Source organism: Pecten maximus, chromosome 14 (genome assembly GCF_902652985.1).
Source record: "Pecten maximus chromosome 14, xPecMax1.1, whole genome shotgun sequence".
NCBI classification, from domain to species: domain Eukaryota; kingdom Metazoa; phylum Mollusca; class Bivalvia; order Pectinida; family Pectinidae; genus Pecten; species Pecten maximus.
In genome coordinates, this window is record NC_047028.1 from 16,482,885 (window position 1) to 16,502,495 (window position 19,611).

Consider the following 19,611-nt stretch of genomic DNA (forward strand, 5'->3'; position numbering starts at 1 on the left):
CATGTTGACAGTAGAAACATTCACTATACAATATGTGTATTTGACACTTTTTTTTGTTAATTTGTTCCGATGAATTGTTTACCAGAAATTGACATAAAACACATTTTTTTTTATATAACTTGCAACATTATTGCCTTAAAACTCAATGAATCATCATCAAAACTAATAGATGACTTACAGCAAAATGACATAACAGAATGAAAAAATGTAACAAAAAGGAGATAAAAAAAAACTTGCCAGCGGTCCAGAAATCTGGGCTTTACAAATTTTTGTTGTTGTTTTTTTGCGAATCGTAACGGATCGAAATGGCCACTTAGTATCTGGTATAGTTTGCAGATTAAGTTAGCTTCAAGGTTGTGTATAGCTCTATCTTAATTCCCGGTTTTCAAAGATGAGGAATTATTATAAGTTCTCTGTACATCACACAGACCATTCACAAACTAACACACACAGCTGTATGTACCTATACAAAATATCAAGATGAAATACTGTACAAAAACATCCATGTTTTCTCCTGATTCATACATTATATGCAACTTTCATTCATACCAACCAATTTTTCTCCTGCATAAATTAACATATCTACACATTATAACATAATCCAGAATTAAGGATTTCATTTTACCTTACAACCAGTTTGAGTAAACCTTGTACATCAAAGTTGTCAAAACAATTCTGTCTGCTTTAACGTAGTGAAGGAATCAAATTATCCTTTGCTACATCAAGTAGTCAGAATATTCAGATTTACACAAGCTAACACATCATTCAGTCTTACATCAAAGTTGCAATCATTCAACACACAACAACAATATAGGCAAACAGCATCCCAGCCCTGTATTACTGCTGTTCATAAACTTGGCCAGGAATACCAATAGAAAGTTTTGAATGGTATATTATGCTGGTAATATTATTCTGCACATATGAAATCTACCAGAATAATAAGTCTGAATGACATCAAAATTTTACCAATCATGTACCTTTGCGCCATAAATATCAAATGAATCTATAATAATAATAACATCATCATGACATTGTATTTAGTCAAGCACAAGTGAATTGTCTTCTTTTTCATTTCTTCTTCTACATTAAGTATAGTTCATTATCAAACAGATCATGAAGACAACTCGATAACGTCATACAGTACAGAGAGTTAAGTAGAACTTATATTTACACCATTCAAAGCACCAACAGCACCCTATCTTTACAAGACATGATCTGAATGAATTAAAATGATATGAAATAAAACAAGATGAATTCAATATGATGCACTAGAGTTGTAATTACAACTGCTATAAAAAAGTCACAGAAGTCATGGTATATTATCTACAAATAATTATAACTTTCATATGTGACATCAGAAGACTCAGGTTAGCATCTGAATATCTTCACAAGAAACTTGACAACTTGCAGGAATCTCGGTCCTTAATTTTTTCACAATTTTAACATGTTCATGTTCTCATCACAAGCCTCCATGGCGACCAGAATCAGTCACTGGTGACCAGAAACTGACGGGTATATATTTCTAATATACAGTGTTGATGCATCTTTTCATTCCCATCTTGTTCTGTATTATGAACCCACATTTTTTATGAATTTCTCCACAAATTGTGCTTTTAAGACTCCTTTTCTTTTCTCTTGTATTCACAATGAGCTAGTTCAGCTCCTATGTACACTGTTCTGATTTAAAGTCCTTTTAGACTTTGCTCCTTGGTAGATGTCTTGCTGTTTAACATGTCCATTTGTTTCTCAAGCGACAAAGACCAAGATATGTGTCCACAGTTCACACGTCCCTAACCTTGGACCTAGTCCTCATCGCTGTCATCAGCAGCCGAGTACGCCGGACTGGTCGGGGAATATTTGGGTGTCGTTGAAGTGGCTGTTCCAGGTGTGTATGTAGGGCTTGTAGGCGTGTACTTAGGGCTGCTTGGGGAGTATGTTGGACTAGCTGGGGAATATTTTGGGCTTGTTGGGGAGTATGATGGACTAGCTGGGGAGTATCCAGGGCTGGTTGGGGACATGGACGAGTATCCATGGCTGTAGTTCGGGGAACTCGGACTGTACTCGGGTGATGTTGGAGTGTATTTTGGGGAGGTTGGGGAGTATGTGGGAGAAGTTGGACTATACTTGGGGCTACTAGGGGAGTAAGAAGGACTTGTTGGAGAGTAGTTTGGAGAGGATGGTGAATACTGTGGGGAGCTGGGCGAGTACTGAGGAGAGCTGGGCGAGTATGAAGGACTGGTTGGGGAGTATGAAGGACTTGTGGGGCTGTATTTTGGACTGCTCGGGGAATAGCTTGGGCTGCTTGGGCTGTAACTTGGACTGGAAGGAGAGTAGCTGGGGGAACTGGGGCTGTAGGAGGGGCTAGTCGGGGAGTAAGATGGGCTGGTAGGAGAATAAGAGGGAGAGGTTGGGGAATAACTTGGTGAGGTTGGCGAGTAACTTGGTGAGGTTGGAGAATAACTAGGGGATGTAGGGCTGTAGCTGGGGCTAGTCGGGGAATAGGAAGGACTAGTTGGAGAATAAGATGGTGATGTTGGGGAATAGGAGGGGCTTGTCGGCGAGTATGAGGGGCTGGTCGGACTGTAGGAGGGGGATGTTGGACTGTAGGAGGGGCTGGTTGGCGAGTAGGATGGGGATGTAGGGGAATATGAAGGACTGGTAGGGCTGTAGGAAGGACTTGTGGGCGAGTAGGAGGGACTGGTCGGGGAATAAGATGGGGAAGTGGGGCTGTATGAGGGCGAGGTCGGGGAGTAGGATGGACTTGTTGGACTGTAGTTTGGTGAGGTTGGTGAATAACCAGGACTTGTAGGAGAATATGAAGGGCTTGTTGGGGAGTATCCAGGACTCTGAGGAGTGACAGCTGGGGATGATGGCACATAAGCTGGTGAAGCCGGCGAGTAGCTAGGCGACAGGGCTCCAGCTGGACTTGGTATGTATGGGCTGGCTGGTGATCCGGGAGAACCAGGTTGAGGAGACCATGCAGGACTGTATCCAGGGCTGTAACCACTTTCACTAGCTCCTGAGGGTGAAAACCCAGCCGCTCCAGGGGTCATACCACTACCAAACCCAGGTGACCACGCAGTGCCATACGCAGGAGTTGCACCTTGTTGCCATGGTGTCATCTGTGGAGACATGCCAGCTGCAGGACTGCTTCCACCACCAAAGAAGAACCCAGTGCCAGCTGAAAGCAGAAATCATTTATCATAAATCATTGTACAATTATTATTAATTGATCCTAATAAAACATTGATCTAACAAAACATAGAAGAACCAAGATTTCTCTATTCTATAATATAAATGTCTAGACTCATGGTTTCGTCTTTTTTTTTTTTTTTACAAGACACTTCTCATATCGCTAATAAAGGCTTTGTATGGTTTACCTCCTCCTCCAAGGCCTGGTCCCATGTTCTGAGGTATCTCCATGCCATATTTACACTTCTCTGCATCAAGGAGAAGATCAAAACTTCCAGTCCCGATCTTGGCCAGCTGTCCAAGCATAATACACTCAGACACACCCTTCATGGGATCAAATTCTCCATGGGCTGCAGCCTCCATCAGAATATCCACCTACAGAATATAGAAACAAAATTATGAGGATCATGTTACCATCTTAACCATTTCCTTAAACAAGAAGCCCAGAGGACTTAGTGGTCACCTCGATGAAGAGATTTATTATACAAAGGATTAACTACATGGAATAGATCTATGCAGGGAAATATATATTGGAGGGCATTCTTTTTCAGATTTAGGATAGAATTGCAGGCTATAATCCTGAATTCATGGTAAAAAAAATTACAGGTAACATCATTCATTTGGAAATGTTTTAAGTTAAATGAGAGAACCTAAAAAGCAATGTTGAAGCAAGATAAAATAGAAAATAACAGCATTCGATTAAAACAATGTACTGAATATTTTCCTTCACTATCCTGGAAATACATTCAATACTCTGGAGTAAATTTTGAGTTCAAGATGAAAATACAAAACATGAATGGGCAACAAAGGAAAAACAAAAACAGGTTATTTCAGTCTTCCTCACAGATGTCTTTGATATATCCTGAAAAACTGATCAGGAAGATTTTGACAAAAAATGTTTCAGAAACTCACCGTTTCTTCAAAGGAGCATCTAGCCAATGCACCCGTCTCTTGTCTGTTGATGCCGTGACGAGTGATGGCCATCAAGTGGCCCTTGGCTGTCATCACATCACACAACAACGCCAAGTGCCGGTAGTTGACGTAAGAGCCATCAAAGGAAATGACATGGTTCATCTCTTTCTCAATCGATTTTCTCACAGCCTCTATGCCAAGTGTCTGAAAGTTTTCATAGGATTTACAACGATTATAATAACACATACATCCATCTCTTTCAACAAAGCCTGAATAACAAGATAATTTATAAATCATGTTTCTATGTTTTTATATTTCCCCTAAAATCTTGAAAGGATTCAAATTGAGTAAACAGACACTGTCACTTACTGCGAAGACTTCAACAATGTCGTTACTGGTGGTACGGATGGGATCGACATCTCGCTGACTCAGCACCTTCATCAGTGCAGTTCCGTCTGTTTCCAGGATCCATTCTGCGACTCCCTGGAACTCTCCATCGTCTGTGAGGAATATCCTCTTCTTGTCATCAGTGTTAGGGAGATGCATATACACCTACAGCAGTAAATATTGACTATTATGGTCATGGAACTCATTTTTATTCCACAAATTACACAACACCAACATTATTCAAGTGTAAACACCTCTCCTCCGAGAAAGACAAACAACCAAATTTCACCTCATATATAACTTGTTCTTCATCTATATCAAATTACAAATCGTAAGATTCCCCTCTTTCAAATGAGCACATACATTTACCTACCTTTATCAGGAATAGTATAACCAGTACACATGGACATTTTATGAATATATATTGCTCAAATTCATCTCGGACGTCATACAAACAGGTTGAGTTTGCATAATAAGGAAATAGTTTTAAGGAAATAGTTTTAAGCTGGTTGTCAAGTTTTAATTCAATTTGACAAAAGTGTGTACCTTAGCAATAGCTTCAATTCCCTGCAAAGTCATGTCCGATAGGAGATTGGATTCGATACACCTGAGGAAGACATCATCTTCCATCTTGTCCACTATCTCCTCATCCTAAAGGTGGAAACATTTTTATAAACATCATGTAATTTTTAAAATTTCAATCAATCAGAAACTATTCTTTTTTAAATATATCATTGAATTGACATTGGTTCACAAAAAGTCAGCATTCTAGTATTTTTTCAATTATGGAACATTGTTTATTTTCTAATAATACAAATATTACCATTGGGAGTTGAAAGTAAACCTGAACCTTCTAATATTCATTTTATTGGTAATTTCATTCTTTCTTTTTTTTTTTTATTTTGTGAGATGATAAAAAATTTCATTTGTTTTTACTTACACTCTGCATTTTACTTTCATCTGAGTTCATGATTCGGATTCGTAGCACCAACTTCTCTGCATTGTCATCATTGAAGATACAGTTCAGATCATCTCCAAAGCCTAGAAATTGAATTGATCAATTTTATGTCACACTGTGTTACATTTATCAACAATGCCTTCCATAGTGAAAGATGAAAAGAGATTACAGACCCAACTGAAAATATTCTCTGTTTTCAGCAGTTTTTACTGTACAAATGTGTCCACTTGTTTTCAAACAAAATAATATAGGCTTATTTCTTTGCACTTCTTTGAATGAATTTTGTATGTTGTAGCTAAAAGATATTGAAGACAATATCAAATAACAACGCAGATTCCTAGTTTCAACAAAACTGACAATTTTTTTTTTTTTCTTTTTTTTTTTTCATTCCCAATATATATTCTCATGGTTCCCACTGGGTACTTTATCAATCGGGCAAGTTTTTCAAATTAAAAGGGGTCCCTCTGTATAGTTTTCATGGACTTCCTGAAAATAAGTGGGATCCTTTTCATTTTTCATGCCTCAAAAGTGTTATGAGGATAGCTTCAATGCTAATTCCGATTCTTTGATAAATATGCAATAGTTCTTGATTTCTGAGCAACTCTTAATGAAGCTTTCCTTTATTTACCTGCAGTGATTTTTTCTGAGATTTGCTCCATAGTGAGTTTTTTGTCTGTCATTCTTTTTCTGTCCAACTCTATACGAAGCAGCCATGGTGAAATCCTGGACACGTCAAAGTCCGGCATTTCATAATAGACATTGACCCATTCCTGGTCCTCCGAGATGACTGTGCTCTGGGGGTTGGGATCATAATAAATGGCTGTGTTCGCAGTGACCTTCCTCAATGTCGTGTGTTCAAGCCTACATAGCACATCCTGTATAACAAATAAGGTTGACTTAACTGACGAGTCAGAAAAATAAACAAGATCCCAGCAGGATCTTCGCATCCACATTGAATGAACTTAATTGGATCTCTATAAGACAGATCTTTCCTCTAATTTTCTCTTCTTTCTTTTAATCGCTTGAAAACAAGGGGAACCTGCTATATGTGGAATCTGAGAACGATCCATAAAAAAACTCCCTGAGAAATGAAATAAATAATACAAAAGGAACCTTCTTATGAACAAAGATTCATAACTTTGTGAGAAATAGCATTAAAAATCTTCAACTGTAAACATTCAAAACAGCTGTTCTTCAGCTATCCTGTTTTCCCAATCAGCCTCAAAATGATATATGCACATCTAGGGACAAAGAAGAACCCACATATGAAATTTAAGAAAGATCAAACAAGTACTTTGTAAAAAATAGTGATAACAAACTTCAAATGTCAAAATTCAAAAATCCTGCAAGCAAATGAAATAATATTTCTATAAACTAAATTATAATTCAAATTCTTCATAATTGAAGAAATAGTTTCATCTGTGCATTTTATAACAATACAGTAATAGTTTTGATTAAGTTAACAATCTGAGTGAAATAGAACTGAAACTGAAAATAGAAACTGAAAGTTCTATCTTTAATGAATGATTCACTTTGATAAAGTGACAAGAATTCTACAATATATAATTTCTACAAGCCCTAAAGAACAAACCTTAGCCTTTTCTGCATCCCTCGCTCCCTGACCAGTCAAGTATACAGTGAGAGAAGGAGTCTTGGGCTTCTTGGAGATGTTGATGATCTCCTTGAGGCGAGGCACACCAAGTGTTACGTTCTTGGCAGATACTCCAGCATAATGGAAAGTGTTGAGTGTCATCTGTGTAGCAGGCTCTCCCAGCGACTGAGCAGCCAATGCTCCCACCATCTCGCCTGGTTGTACCTGGAACAAAAATGAAGTTGTAACTAAACTTATCTGTACAGAGGGTTCTTTTTATCTAGGCTGTATCCGGATAGCTAGACCAGAAAGAGAATGAGGAGACTGCCTGAAGAAAATGTGAGGATGAAATTCTAGCTACAATGATATAGTATTGTAAAGACAAAAATATATATACTCGATTTCTGATTATATCAGGCATTGTTACAATCTAATTATCTGGTGATAATTTGCTAATGAAGGGTTTAATTCGAAACTGTTCTACCCAGTTAAAATCTTTCTAATTAAGGACATCAACTATTATTTCTAGAATCCTTAATAATCAGGAAGATATATAAGTTTTAATAGTTAAGATTGCTCACTTTGGTGAAAATATTTTTCTTTATTGGTTTAATTAAACATGTAATAAAATATCTTGTCTATGCTTCTTCTGATGAGCATTCAATTCTGTATATGAAATAGAAAAAAAAATCCAAAACCTCAGCTGGTATCCATCCACTAATAAAGCACTCTAAAATTCAATGAATCAATTTTTATTTTACAAAACTTAAGTTGATAAATAAGATACATACATGAGATTGTTGAAAGCGTGTCTCAATTTCACCAAGAAGCCACTCGAATGCCTCTGAGCTGAGTCTGAACTCTTCTGTCACTCTCTTCGCACACAGAGTGGAACGCACCAAACATTTCATAAGTATGGTAGCATTGTAATTTGCCTGCACACTGAGTCTGTCATTTCCAGGGACAGTGTTTAATCTTTTGCACAGGTCAGCAACACCTTAATATAAAATTTAGAGTAACCTTTAACACAATGACATACAAACACAGGCTTGAAATAGATATCAGATTATAAATCCAAAATTGAAAAATTTGTATAATAATTTGCAGCAGAGTGTAAGGGAGACAACTACAGTACACAATCGGTAAAAGCCAAACTTAGCTCTGTAGTGATCTGTGTATTAATTTGCAGCAGAGTGTAGGGGAGATAACTTAAGTAAACCATTGATACAGACCTGTCACTATTTTCACAGGATGGAGTTCTGTGGGTTTGTGCTTGTTAATACGGAAGATTTTCTGAGCATTCCAGATGAGCCTTGCAAGATTACAAGGTAGGACCACTTTGCTGTCTCCCATGGGGAAGATCTTCCGTAATGCTTCACGATCATCACGTAACTGATCCCATTCTTTCTCCAGCTCAGATATGGCATGAGCATCACCAATCAGTTCCTTGATAATATCCTCCGTCAGACATTTTCGCATGTTTCTACAACAAATACAATTTCTTATACTGTTGGGACTAAACCTACCTGTATAGCATTCACAATATGCTTTGGGTAGAACAGGACTTTGTAAGGCTTTCGTTTTTACTCACAAGAATTAAGTGTCATTAAAGTCTTATGATATGAACAATTGTCAAAAGGAAATAAAGGAAGGTCAGGAAAAGAAATTTTCATTCTTAAATACTGTTCACATAGGTACTTTTTTTCAGATCAGCTTATGATTATGAAAGTGTTCAAATTTCTATCTCTCTACTCCTTTTATAACATGCTTATTCATATTTCACATCAAAATTTATCATCTTTCAATTTTTTTAAACTTAATTCAGAAATACTGAACCATTCAAAATATTAAATTAAAGTACCTTTAAAAACACCACTTTAATTTCACATTCTCTTAGAATATTCAATCAAAGATTGAAATATCATTAATCCACATTCACATGCACTTTCAGAAAAAAATTAGAGTGTTTGACTGTATGTTCATTCACCAAATCTTCAGAAAACAGATATCATCATCAAGTGCATGTTACATTTTTATCTTGCAGAACACAGAATTTCATCAAGACATTGACAAAACTTTGGAATATAACTTGCAGAAATCAGATTTATAAAACTACCTCTCATTGGAAGCATCAAATTTGAACTTCTTCTCGAAGGATTTGTTTGAGGGTTTCAGCGTGGGAAGTGACTGAAACTCGACCCCTGTACCGTCCAGTCCATCCTCTCCATAGGTCAACTGCACAAGCTGTTCTACCTGGTTTCGGATTGTCCCGTCGTACTTGACCATTACACTCTCCATAGCTTTGATCAGACGTCTCTGAATGTACCCTTTCATAAAATAAGTCATTATAATCATTTTGAATGATAAACAGTTTTCATTTCACAATGCATCTTTCAAAGCAATAAGCATGAAAACTGTCCTGTGAAGATTTTTTCTCATACAAATATTTCCCATGCTGGCTTTAAATTTTCTCATAAGAATAAGATATTTCCTATGTTCTTCAAACTTTCTTTAACTTCTTCACTTCAAATATATCTTTGGGTCTTATTCCTAAAAACAATCAATTTTTTTTTCCAGAAAGTAAATTCCTATGAATTTGTGAACATACCTGTCTCAGCAGTTTTCACAGCAGTATCAATAAGTCCTTCTCTCCCTCCCATGGCGTGAAAGTAGAACTCAGAAGGTGTCAGACCAGCAAGGTAGGAGTTTTCCACAAAACCCCTAGACTCAGGACCATAATCATCTTTGATGAAATGAGGCAGGGTACGATGTCGAAAACCGAACGGAATACGTTTACCTTCAACGTTCTGCTGCCCCACACAGGCAATAACCTGAAGCAATGGAGATAAGGAACATTCAATCCTCGATCGTTAAATTTGTTTGGTCAAGAGCCCTGATTAAATCTAAGAATGAGATTTTCTTGTAAAGAATATTCTGAAATAGGAAAATGCTCTCCTCTGATATATTTTTTTTTGTGTGTGTTCAAGAAAACATTTTGTAGCAAAATTGCTGTACATATACAAACAACCAATTTATAAATATTAGACCTTCGGCTTAGATATGGAATATCCTCAATGTACAAACAACCCTTTTCTGTGTGATGACCATAAAAATATCACTTAAATCACTTAATAGTGATATGTAATACAACAAATAAAGGCACAAATCTTTTATAACTTGTACCTAAGACACCTATGAAGGTGGGAGCTATTCATACCTGGGAAATGTTAATCTTTGACCCTTTGGATCCAGCCACCACCATAGCTTTGAAGTTGTTGAAATCTGACAATGATTTCTGAGCTTTTCCTCCAGTTTTGTCACGAGCGTCGTTCAGGATACGGTTCACCTACGCAAAATAATCAACAGTTATTAGTATGACCAACACACTAAAGGAAAGAAATAGTATACAGCTTGTTTTCAGATTTTATAATAAATGGATGATTTTCAGTTAAAATACCTTCAAGTCAATTTCAAAAGTTTTTTGCACTAATTCTGCACCAGGTTATTTGAAGATTTCCACTCAGATAAATATTTCCATTTTAACTGCTATTGTGTAGCGAAAACCTTTCATTGGTATATTTTTCAATTATGATTCAAAAATGGCCTAAATCATCAATCAATTTCTTCCTACCTGGTTTTCAAAAGTCTGACGCAGAGTGTTTCCTGGCGTTGGTTCCAACTCGTCATTGTGGGCTTTCTCAATAACGTCTATCACGTCAACCTAAAACATAAATAAAAAGTTCACCGTTTAAAATATTAAAGAGGAATCATATTAATCCTATTAAGGTTCGTAATTGTGATTTATGAATTAAATATATGTTCAATATTATTCCTAGAGTTACAATCAGAGCACACTGTATAATTCAAATTATCTTCAGCTTCCATACTTTTGTACTAATCAATGATTTTCAACATCATTTTACTAAGTATTTTTGCATTTCAAATTTAATTTTACCAATGAAGAGAGTTTTCTTATACTGAATGACCACTAATAATTGATCTTCACAAGAAAAGTAAGGAGGGTTGATAAATCTTAAATCTGCTTACTTTGGCTTTCTTAATGGTGTCCTGAATATCTATATAAGTCTGAGGATCAGCAATGGTGTCTCCAATACCGATGCTATGACCCTCCAACAGAAGCCAGTTGTTAATAACAGTCTGGATGTGGCCGTACATAAGGCCTGCTACTTCGTATCCCATCTCCATAAATACTACGTGGGGCAGGGAGCCGCTGGATGTACCCAGGGTCTTCTTACACAGGATTCCACTGATCAGCATGCCATCTTCAATCAATACCTGTTTTGATAATAAAAAATAATCCTCAAAGCATTTCCAACACAATTTCATTCTTTACAAATACCTTTTTGACACAAAACAATCAAAATCAAATACACAATCATCAATCTAGTTTTCACCACAAAATTATCATATATATGTATATATATATCAATATATATCACAAAAAGAAAAAGAAAAACATAACTTTCATGAAGAAAACAAATCCATTACTTGTTCATTCTTATAACACTACAGGTTTTAACAAATTTAACCGATATATCTTTTCTAATATATCAGTATCCAAATTTACTCCTTTTCATACCAAAGTATGCAGACAACTGAAAAATAACTCCAATTTATGATTATGGCTTTATACATCTTCATAACCATATAAATTGCTGACATACCAGCCATAAGACCAGCAGGTAAATATGAATACTAGATTACACCCTCTGTATTGTCTCTGCAAAGCTAGACATCCTTTACCTTGGTGTCCCCTGGAGAAATCCACTTGTATGGCCCTGAGTCCTCCTCGTCAGGATGTGTGCTGTGGGTTCTTATACAGTTGACACGACCTGGAATGATGAGGGAAAACAGCTGTTTTCCTGTCCATAGTGGCTTAGGCTTCAGAATGGCGGGTTGAGGGACGTGGCCATCCCATGTTGGCAGAAACATCAGCAAATTCATCATTTCACCCTGAAACAAATCACATGGAATAAAGATTTCCATTGATTATCACCACTCAATTTGAATAAAGAGTAGGTATGTACGAACATATATTGTTGAATGTTGCCTAGCTTAATCACCCAAGGGATATTTAATTTTAAGGTTTATGCAGATGTTCAAATATGATTTCATGAAACAGATGAACTGATCATTTGGAGAATATGGCAAAAGTTTGGGTAATTGAAGGATCGGATATATGGCCCTTAGATATGAAATTTTGCTGTATTTTACATTAAATATATTAATAACATAATTTTGTTTCTTGAATAGATGGTAGCGAAGTTCCAGTCAACATCAACAGCAGAAAGATTATATTTATGTAGTAACGCCTCTCTCCAAACTGTGGTGAATGATATTTTTAATCCATGTTTTCCCCACATCACATTTACAATAATAAACATTCACTATTCTAGACCAAAGTAAAAAACACAATTTCATAAACTTGTAGCCAGGATGTGAATTGCAACTAGTAATTTACTTATTCATTTGTGTTATGGAAACTAAAGAACCAATAATCCAAAGAAACAATTTAAAACTTGTAGCGATAATTCTAATAATTAAATACCCTGTTGATGAAAACGTCTCTCTTGGTCATCTTTCGGACAGCGGTCAACGTGTCCTGTACAATACCCATGACAGGCCTGTTGGACTGGGGAGTGATGATCATTCTGGGTACCAGAGCGAGGTTAGAGATCTCAGCCTTCGTCTCTAGGGACTGGGGTAAGTGGAGGTTCATCTCGTCACCGTCAAAGTCGGCATTGTATGGTGTGGTTACACTGCACAAAACAAAATTACACAATTCCCATATGAAACAAGCAAATACAGTAACTTTTTCCTGGTTTCAATTTTTAACTGAATTTTCAATACCACCTTATAATTTCACTCACAGGTAAAATGTATCAATTCCAAGTGAAGAAAGTAAATTTAGTTTTCTTCTATTTGCAAAACAGCATTATATTTTCAGCAAGGTACGTGACAAAATTTGATGAAGAATACAGCATATTTACAGCATCAGTTTGTTCTACTGCATATATATATTTTTTATCTTTATCTTATAATGGTCTGTCGGTGTTCTAATTCACCGGATATCTAAATCTGAAGATTGACCACAGCAGCATTAAACGGGACTTAATCTAACGTTTCATGACCACAACATCATTTACCTGAGATTTAATCTGAAGGTTGACCATGGCAGCACCTTCACTCTGTGACACATCATACTCATTTTGTGGAGAGTTGGCTGTCTGTTGAATACCACGTAATCATTATCTTGCATATGCCTTTCAACCTAAATCAAAGACAAAGATCAATTTTATAGTTTCAATCAAACAAAGAGGTGGTTTTCTCCTTTTAACTTTTACTTTTTCAACATGATTGAAAACAAATGAATTTTCTAAGTTGCTCTTGCCATGTTTTTTGGTGCGTAAACAGTGATGTTGATTCCTGTGACTAATCTGGAGTCCTTCCGTTTGGTAGATATGTACGGGGATGACTCATTACTGAAGATATCCACTTTCAGTATTATAGAACCAAGCCTATCTAGGGTGTCATGCAAGACTTACAGATGAAGAATGTAGACAGGCAAGTTTATAGGGATTTATAAGTAACCACTTCATATTTTATGCACAATTCTCTAGACTTTTCCCCAATTCTCTGGAGTTTTCTGGTAAAAAGCAATCTTACCTTGTAACCAATCTGAAGATGAAGATCACTAGCTTTTGGATGAAACCGCAAGTCTATCCTTTCACCATTGTCTCGTAGAATATACTTGGCTCCTGGGTATTGATTTGCTCCTCTCCGCACAAGCTCGTGCATTCTGTATTGAACAGAAATATACATTTTTAAATTCGAGTACAGATTTTACATCTTCAGTGGTCAAATGGTATTGGATCTACTTCTCACATATTTAGTGGTATTTCTCAGAACTATATATGCCATGAGAATTTTATTTATTAATTTTAGCATTTTGTTATGCCTACTACAACTACAGGGAAAGCTTCATAAATAATCTGTATACAGAAGCAGTATACAGGAGTTTGCTCATACATAACATGTCCTCAGAAAAAAATTAGAGTGTTTGACATAATATCATCAGTAATCAAAACAGAAATTCATCACAGGACAAGTCTATGTAAGAACCAGATTTTTGTCTCCAATTTCATTTAATTTTCAATTATGAAACACACAATGTGTTCAATTTAATAAGATCTGCATCAAATGCCCACAATTCAATAATTTCCTGTCCGAGTGCTCAGTCCTTCACAATATATATTCATCCTGTTAAAAATATTTGGAAGGTTTTTCATTATAATTTCCTTTATTGCAGGACTGAATTTCTGGAAAAAATCTGCTGTCACAATTTGGAAGGACTTATATTCATTCAAATATTTCAATAATGTACATGCCTTGAGTGTACGACCAAATTTCTTAAAATACTTTTAATTTACACACAGGACAAATAAGATAAAGTTATCATCTTGTGTAGATGAAATATAATTCTTGTTAGTTTTGACTTGTCAAACGGAAGTTTCTGCTCCACAAAGAATATGGGAACTTAAAGACAGCGAAACCATTACCTGTCTATGTTAAAGGGTGTGACCACTTCTGGAAATGTCATGTTTTGCGCTATGCTTCTTGGTACACCGACCTGATCAATTCTAAGATTTGGATCAGGAGTGATGACAGTTCTGGCAGAGAAATCCACACGCTTGCCCATCAAGTTGCCTCGGACTCTGCCTTCCTTTCCCTTTAATCTTTGTTTAACAGATTTCAGAGGACGACCCGATTTCTGGACAGCCTAACAAACATAAAATTGACATACAGTAATGTCACACTTCATAACCAACATAACAGACACCCTTTAGAGCCATCAGGAAAATATCCGGGCATCCTCAATGTCTTACCAAATTGTAATGGACAGATGGACACACACTATACCCCCAGCTATTGTAAAATCATTAATTTTTGCCAGGGTTTTAATTTCACCGATATTGATGGTACTTAACTCATATGTCAACAAATTAATACTGAAAATTTGTCATGTATAGTGGATGTTGTCGATACTATCTATGAACCAAAGTGAATGTGAAATTTTCTTTTTCTATTTTATTTATGAGCTTACAAAGAAGAATCAAAACTGTATTACATATGGTACACTGTGAGCAAAATCAAGTTCCATATACATCTTTGTCTCATAATACATAATATGATGGAAAACATAGATCATAGAGAACCCTGGGCAAATCCAAAATACTTCCTCTGGAATAATTATATTGAGTAATGCTAAATAAAATTAATTATTTGGTTCTCGGGCCAATTTTTCTAAAGAGAGATGAGGGAAGGATTTTATTTTTTTTATCTATTGGTGAAAAAACAGATGAGGGCATGTTGTTTTGGGTTGTTTTTTTTCAAACCAAACATTCCCAAACAATAATAACTTTGGTAGAATCTGTTATATATTGGGATGTTTTGTTTTTTCTTTTTTGTTTTCGTTTTTTACTTCAAAACAGATAAGCCTTAGAACAAAGTCATTTTTTTCCCTTAGCGTCAAAACGGATAAGCCTTAGAACAAAGTCATTTTTTTTAAAATCCGTATAATGCTGGAAGAAAGCCCAGATATTTTTCTCACAAACAAGGCTTACCTTTGGAAGGCCAGGCATCTCATTATCTGTGAGTGTGGCCACGTGGAATTGTAACATTTTGGTGTCTTCTGATATGATGTGTGCAGCTGCTCCATTTTGTTCATTCCTCTTCAGCTGATTGTTGGCTTTTATAATGTCAGATAACTTGTGAGTCAAATCATCCTAAAAATAATGAAATTCAGAATGAGAAAGTCAAAAATAATATGTAAGTTATTTTACTAATAATAAATACAAATATTTTTTGGGATCCAAATGATGTAAGAACCATGAAGATCTTTAAATTCTATTTCTATCTTTCTCTATAACATGATGGGTCATAACTGCTCAAAACAGTTGTATTTTTAAAGAGTTTTTTGATAATTTCATTATTCATTTTGTTTTAACACTAAATTGATCAGATTCTTTTGGATTTGTTAGGCATTAAATAAAGACCCACAAAATCATCAGTTAACTGTTTAAAAAACAGAAATATGGCATCTAATTATCAAAGACTTTACTTACCAAACTACTATTTATATTCAAATATGATATTTTAGAGGTATAATAAACAAATGCTGAAGGAAAATGTCAACAGATATTGATAAACAGTGTAATGCCTGAATTGATCATGAAAAAGACAAGTCAAATGGGACATGCCAAATAAATGGAAACTATTAAGATAGTGTATTAAATGAAAACTAAAAGGAAATTTTTAAGAGGCAGAGAGCCTGAAAATCCACTCTAAAATAATCAGTTAATTTGATACCAAGATGAACTGCACCAGTTTTCTTCAAAATCTGACCTGATTTCTGGCTGAACCAAACATGACGACAGCTGGTCTAACAGATAGAGGTGGCACAGGCATCACAGTGACGATCATCCAGTCAGGCCGAGCAAACTTGGGCTCCATTCCCATCACTAAACACTCCTCGTCTGATATTCTCTTGAATATCTCGTGAACTCTCTCTGCTGTCAGCATGATCTTCCTTTCTTGACTCTCTTCGTTTACATGTTTCCACTCGGCCACCAGTTCCAAACCCATCCTTTTGATCCGAGGCTGGAACCGACCACAACCTCCATGGCCCTGTATACAAAGTAATTGACCCAGAGATTATTACGATCATAAACTACCCTAACATCAAATATTTCCAAAAACATTTTAATAGGAAATATTTGCATAAATCCAAAACTAAAATTTTAATAGTTCCTTATACGTTGATATTTTATGCATCAAATTATTGTGAAGAAAGTTCTAACTTGGGATGGGTTATCATGCAAATAGTTTATGAAATCTATTGCATTAAAATATTTTTGTGTTGTACTATTTTTTCTTTCTTTCTCTGTTTTTTTTGTTCTCTTAATTTGGTAACTTAGGGACGGGTAACCATACAAGCAATTTATGTGATATATTGCATGAAAATATTAAATAATTTTGAGTTGTACCGTTTTTTCTTCCTCTCTTTCTCCGTTTTGTTGTTCTCTTAATTTGGTAACTTAGGGATGGGTAACCATGCAAGCAATTTATGTAATATATTGCATGAAAATATTAAATAATTTTGTGCTGTACCGTTTTTTCTTCATCTCCTTCTCTGTTTTGTTGTTCTCCTAATTTGGTATCCATTTCATCTCCTCCTTCACATATCTTCTTCACTTTACAAAGTTCATACACATGGGCCATTCGTTTTCTTGGCTGTCCTTTAGACTTTGACAGAATGTCTCTTATTTTGGGATTTGTCTGTTAAAACAGAAAGATAAGTAACAATTCCATCAATACTGAATATCTGAAAAATCTATAATTCACACTATAAGGTATCCAATAATTCTTCAGTTACTCTACTTCTGATGAAATTTGTTTTTTTAATAGAGGTCAGAGAAGTCTTTCAATAAAAACATTTTTGAACTTGTGCTTTATTTACAACCATTTTCACAATTTCTTTTAAAATTAATGAAAAAAAAAAGTGTTGATTCAATTTCAACAGAAACTACATAAAAATATATTACGAGTAATACTTCAAGTTCAAAAGAGATAACGCTAATGATACGTTAACAGAAGAAGTTTTAATTGCAAAGAAATCTTACCGGGTCTACCAACAATTTGGAGCAGAAGAAGCACACACATCTCAGCACTTTGATAGTCTTTGTGAAGAAGCCCACATGAAACACTGGTTTTGACAATTCTATGTGACCAAAGTGACCTGGGCATTCTGCCATATTGCCCGCACATGTCTGACACCTTGATGTTCTGTCAATAGTTCCTTGCCGTGGGTCCATCAACCCATTGAGTTTGGGACGCCCACCTTCCATCGTCTCTGAATATCTAATACCTCCGTCGGTCACAGACATACGCCGCTGAAAGATGGCAAATAAATAGTTTCATTTCAATCTCAGACAGATGACAAATTAAACTATTCTACAAATTTCATGTTCTAATCTTAAGATCTGAACTTTAAAAATTTATTGCAATCCCTCATACACTCATACCTGAACTTATATTATTGTCTCGACAAATCATGTCTGTGAATTTCGAATCATGTCTGTAAATTTTACTATAACAATAACATCACAAACAATGTACTTACATTATGACATCATACCATAATCAAAAAGATTGAATACATTGCTATCATATTGCATTATGCTTACTATAGTGTCCTCAGTAGGTTAAACCCAATGTGACAAAAAGCTCTGTAAAACTTTGTTGCATGAACATACAATTCTCACACAACATGGAAAATCTTGCGTACATCTTCAGATCTGTGGTATTCCTACTTCTATAACATAAGATCTGTGGTATTCCTACTTCTATAACATAAGTTGCTGCTGGACAGTCAATTCATAATCGGACATGTTTACGAGGCATCCATCATAATTCGGCATTTTGTTGTGAAACTAACATTGTTGGAGTAGAGGTATTCCATACTTAAGTTCCTCTTTGAAATGTCTACTTTAGTTTGTGAAGATGAAGAAACTTTGTAATGTTGCTTGCAACAGTGAAACTTTGTAAATTTCATATTACATCATAATGGTTACTGAATGCGATACCGTAGTGGCCATTAGGCCTATAGCTATGGTTCGATAAACAGATCTCGAATAATCTATGAAACTGTTATGATCTCATAACTTCGAAGAACGCAGTTATGTTGGTCATCTCAGTTGCAGCAAACGCAAAGTTAAAATTGTGTTATTTACATTTACCGCGACCGCGGTACAGCCCACTTGTCTAATATACTCATTTAAATTAAAGGGATGTTTATTGGCATGTCACAGGTAACATCAAACATATTATGCATAACAAGGTTTATTGTGATTCAGTAAAATGTATATTTGTAAAGGACGTACACATTCATCAGGACTGAGAATGCCGAACTGGACCTTCTTCACGTCCCTCATAGTTGCGTTTGAATCGCCTGTGTACGCCATCTTTGTTTTTGTTGTAAACGACTCTGGCGCAGTTCTTCTGTCGGTCGATTAATATCACAGCAAAATAAAATAATCTGGAAAACAAAAGCGATCAATTGTCGCTGATGTCCTGCTTAGTTTTACATAATAGCAATCACGTTTCAATGCCGTGTAATTCCCTGTGAACAGTTACCGAACTGTTCTTGTCAGTAGGCAGCTGTTGCGTGCTCTGTATTGTCAGAGCTCTCACACTGGCCGAAACGTCGCCTTTATATACATTTTCCTGATTCTATGGGGTTCACAACATAGTGCGCACGGGTCTTGGTCACCAAAACGCTTTCAGACTCGACGTTCACGGAGTAAGATTTTAAGCGTGTAATGATTGGGACCAGTCTTTGACGTCACAGAATCACTATTAAACAATGAGGCACATCTGGGGTAGATAACAAAACAAAAACAAAAACTCATATTTATATGCGTTATTATCTTTGCAACGTAGTTTATATCTCACCAATTATCAAAAATAACATTTTCTGCAATGAGCATAA

At 35.8% G+C, this 19,611-nt stretch overlaps 1 protein-coding gene across 1 annotated transcript; it reads right to left on the reverse strand.

Moving 5' to 3' along the window:
• Positions 1-266: 266 nt before the first annotated feature.
• LOC117341686 (DNA-directed RNA polymerase II subunit RPB1-like) lies at positions 267-19,314 on the reverse strand. The gene is made up of 25 exons (XM_033903547.1): positions 19,004-19,314; positions 17,744-18,013; positions 17,232-17,399; positions 16,467-16,748; positions 15,686-15,847; positions 14,621-14,841; positions 13,728-13,860; positions 13,208-13,332; positions 12,610-12,820; positions 11,805-12,014; positions 11,088-11,336; positions 10,672-10,761; positions 10,258-10,386; positions 9,649-9,871; positions 9,157-9,367; positions 8,273-8,523; positions 7,832-8,037; positions 7,041-7,265; positions 6,078-6,324; positions 5,432-5,532; positions 5,038-5,142; positions 4,474-4,656; positions 4,105-4,308; positions 3,381-3,567; positions 267-3,181 (listed from the first exon to the last, which is right to left on the reverse strand). Exons 1-25 carry the CDS (start codon positions 19,082-19,084, stop codon positions 1,803-1,805), a joined length of 5,853 nt encoding a protein of 1,950 aa, XP_033759438.1. The 5' UTR covers positions 19,085-19,314; the 3' UTR covers positions 267-1,802.
• Positions 19,315-19,611: the final 297 nt, after the last annotated feature.

Bases quoted from the DNA above. Each gene is read 5' to 3' on its own strand.
- LOC117341686 (XM_033903547.1), bottom strand. From the start codon at position 19,084: ATGGCGTACACAGGCGATTCAAACGCAACTATGAGGGACGTGAAGAAG. The intron at 14,842-15,685 runs GTAAGCCTTGTT...TATGTTTGTTAG, and splicing joins AGATGCCTGGCCTTCCAAAG to GCTGTCCAGAAATCGGGTCG. The intron at 5,143-5,431 runs GTAAGTAAAAAC...TTCCACCTTTAG, and splicing joins ATGAAAGTAAAATGCAGAGT to GATGAGGAGATAGTGGACAA.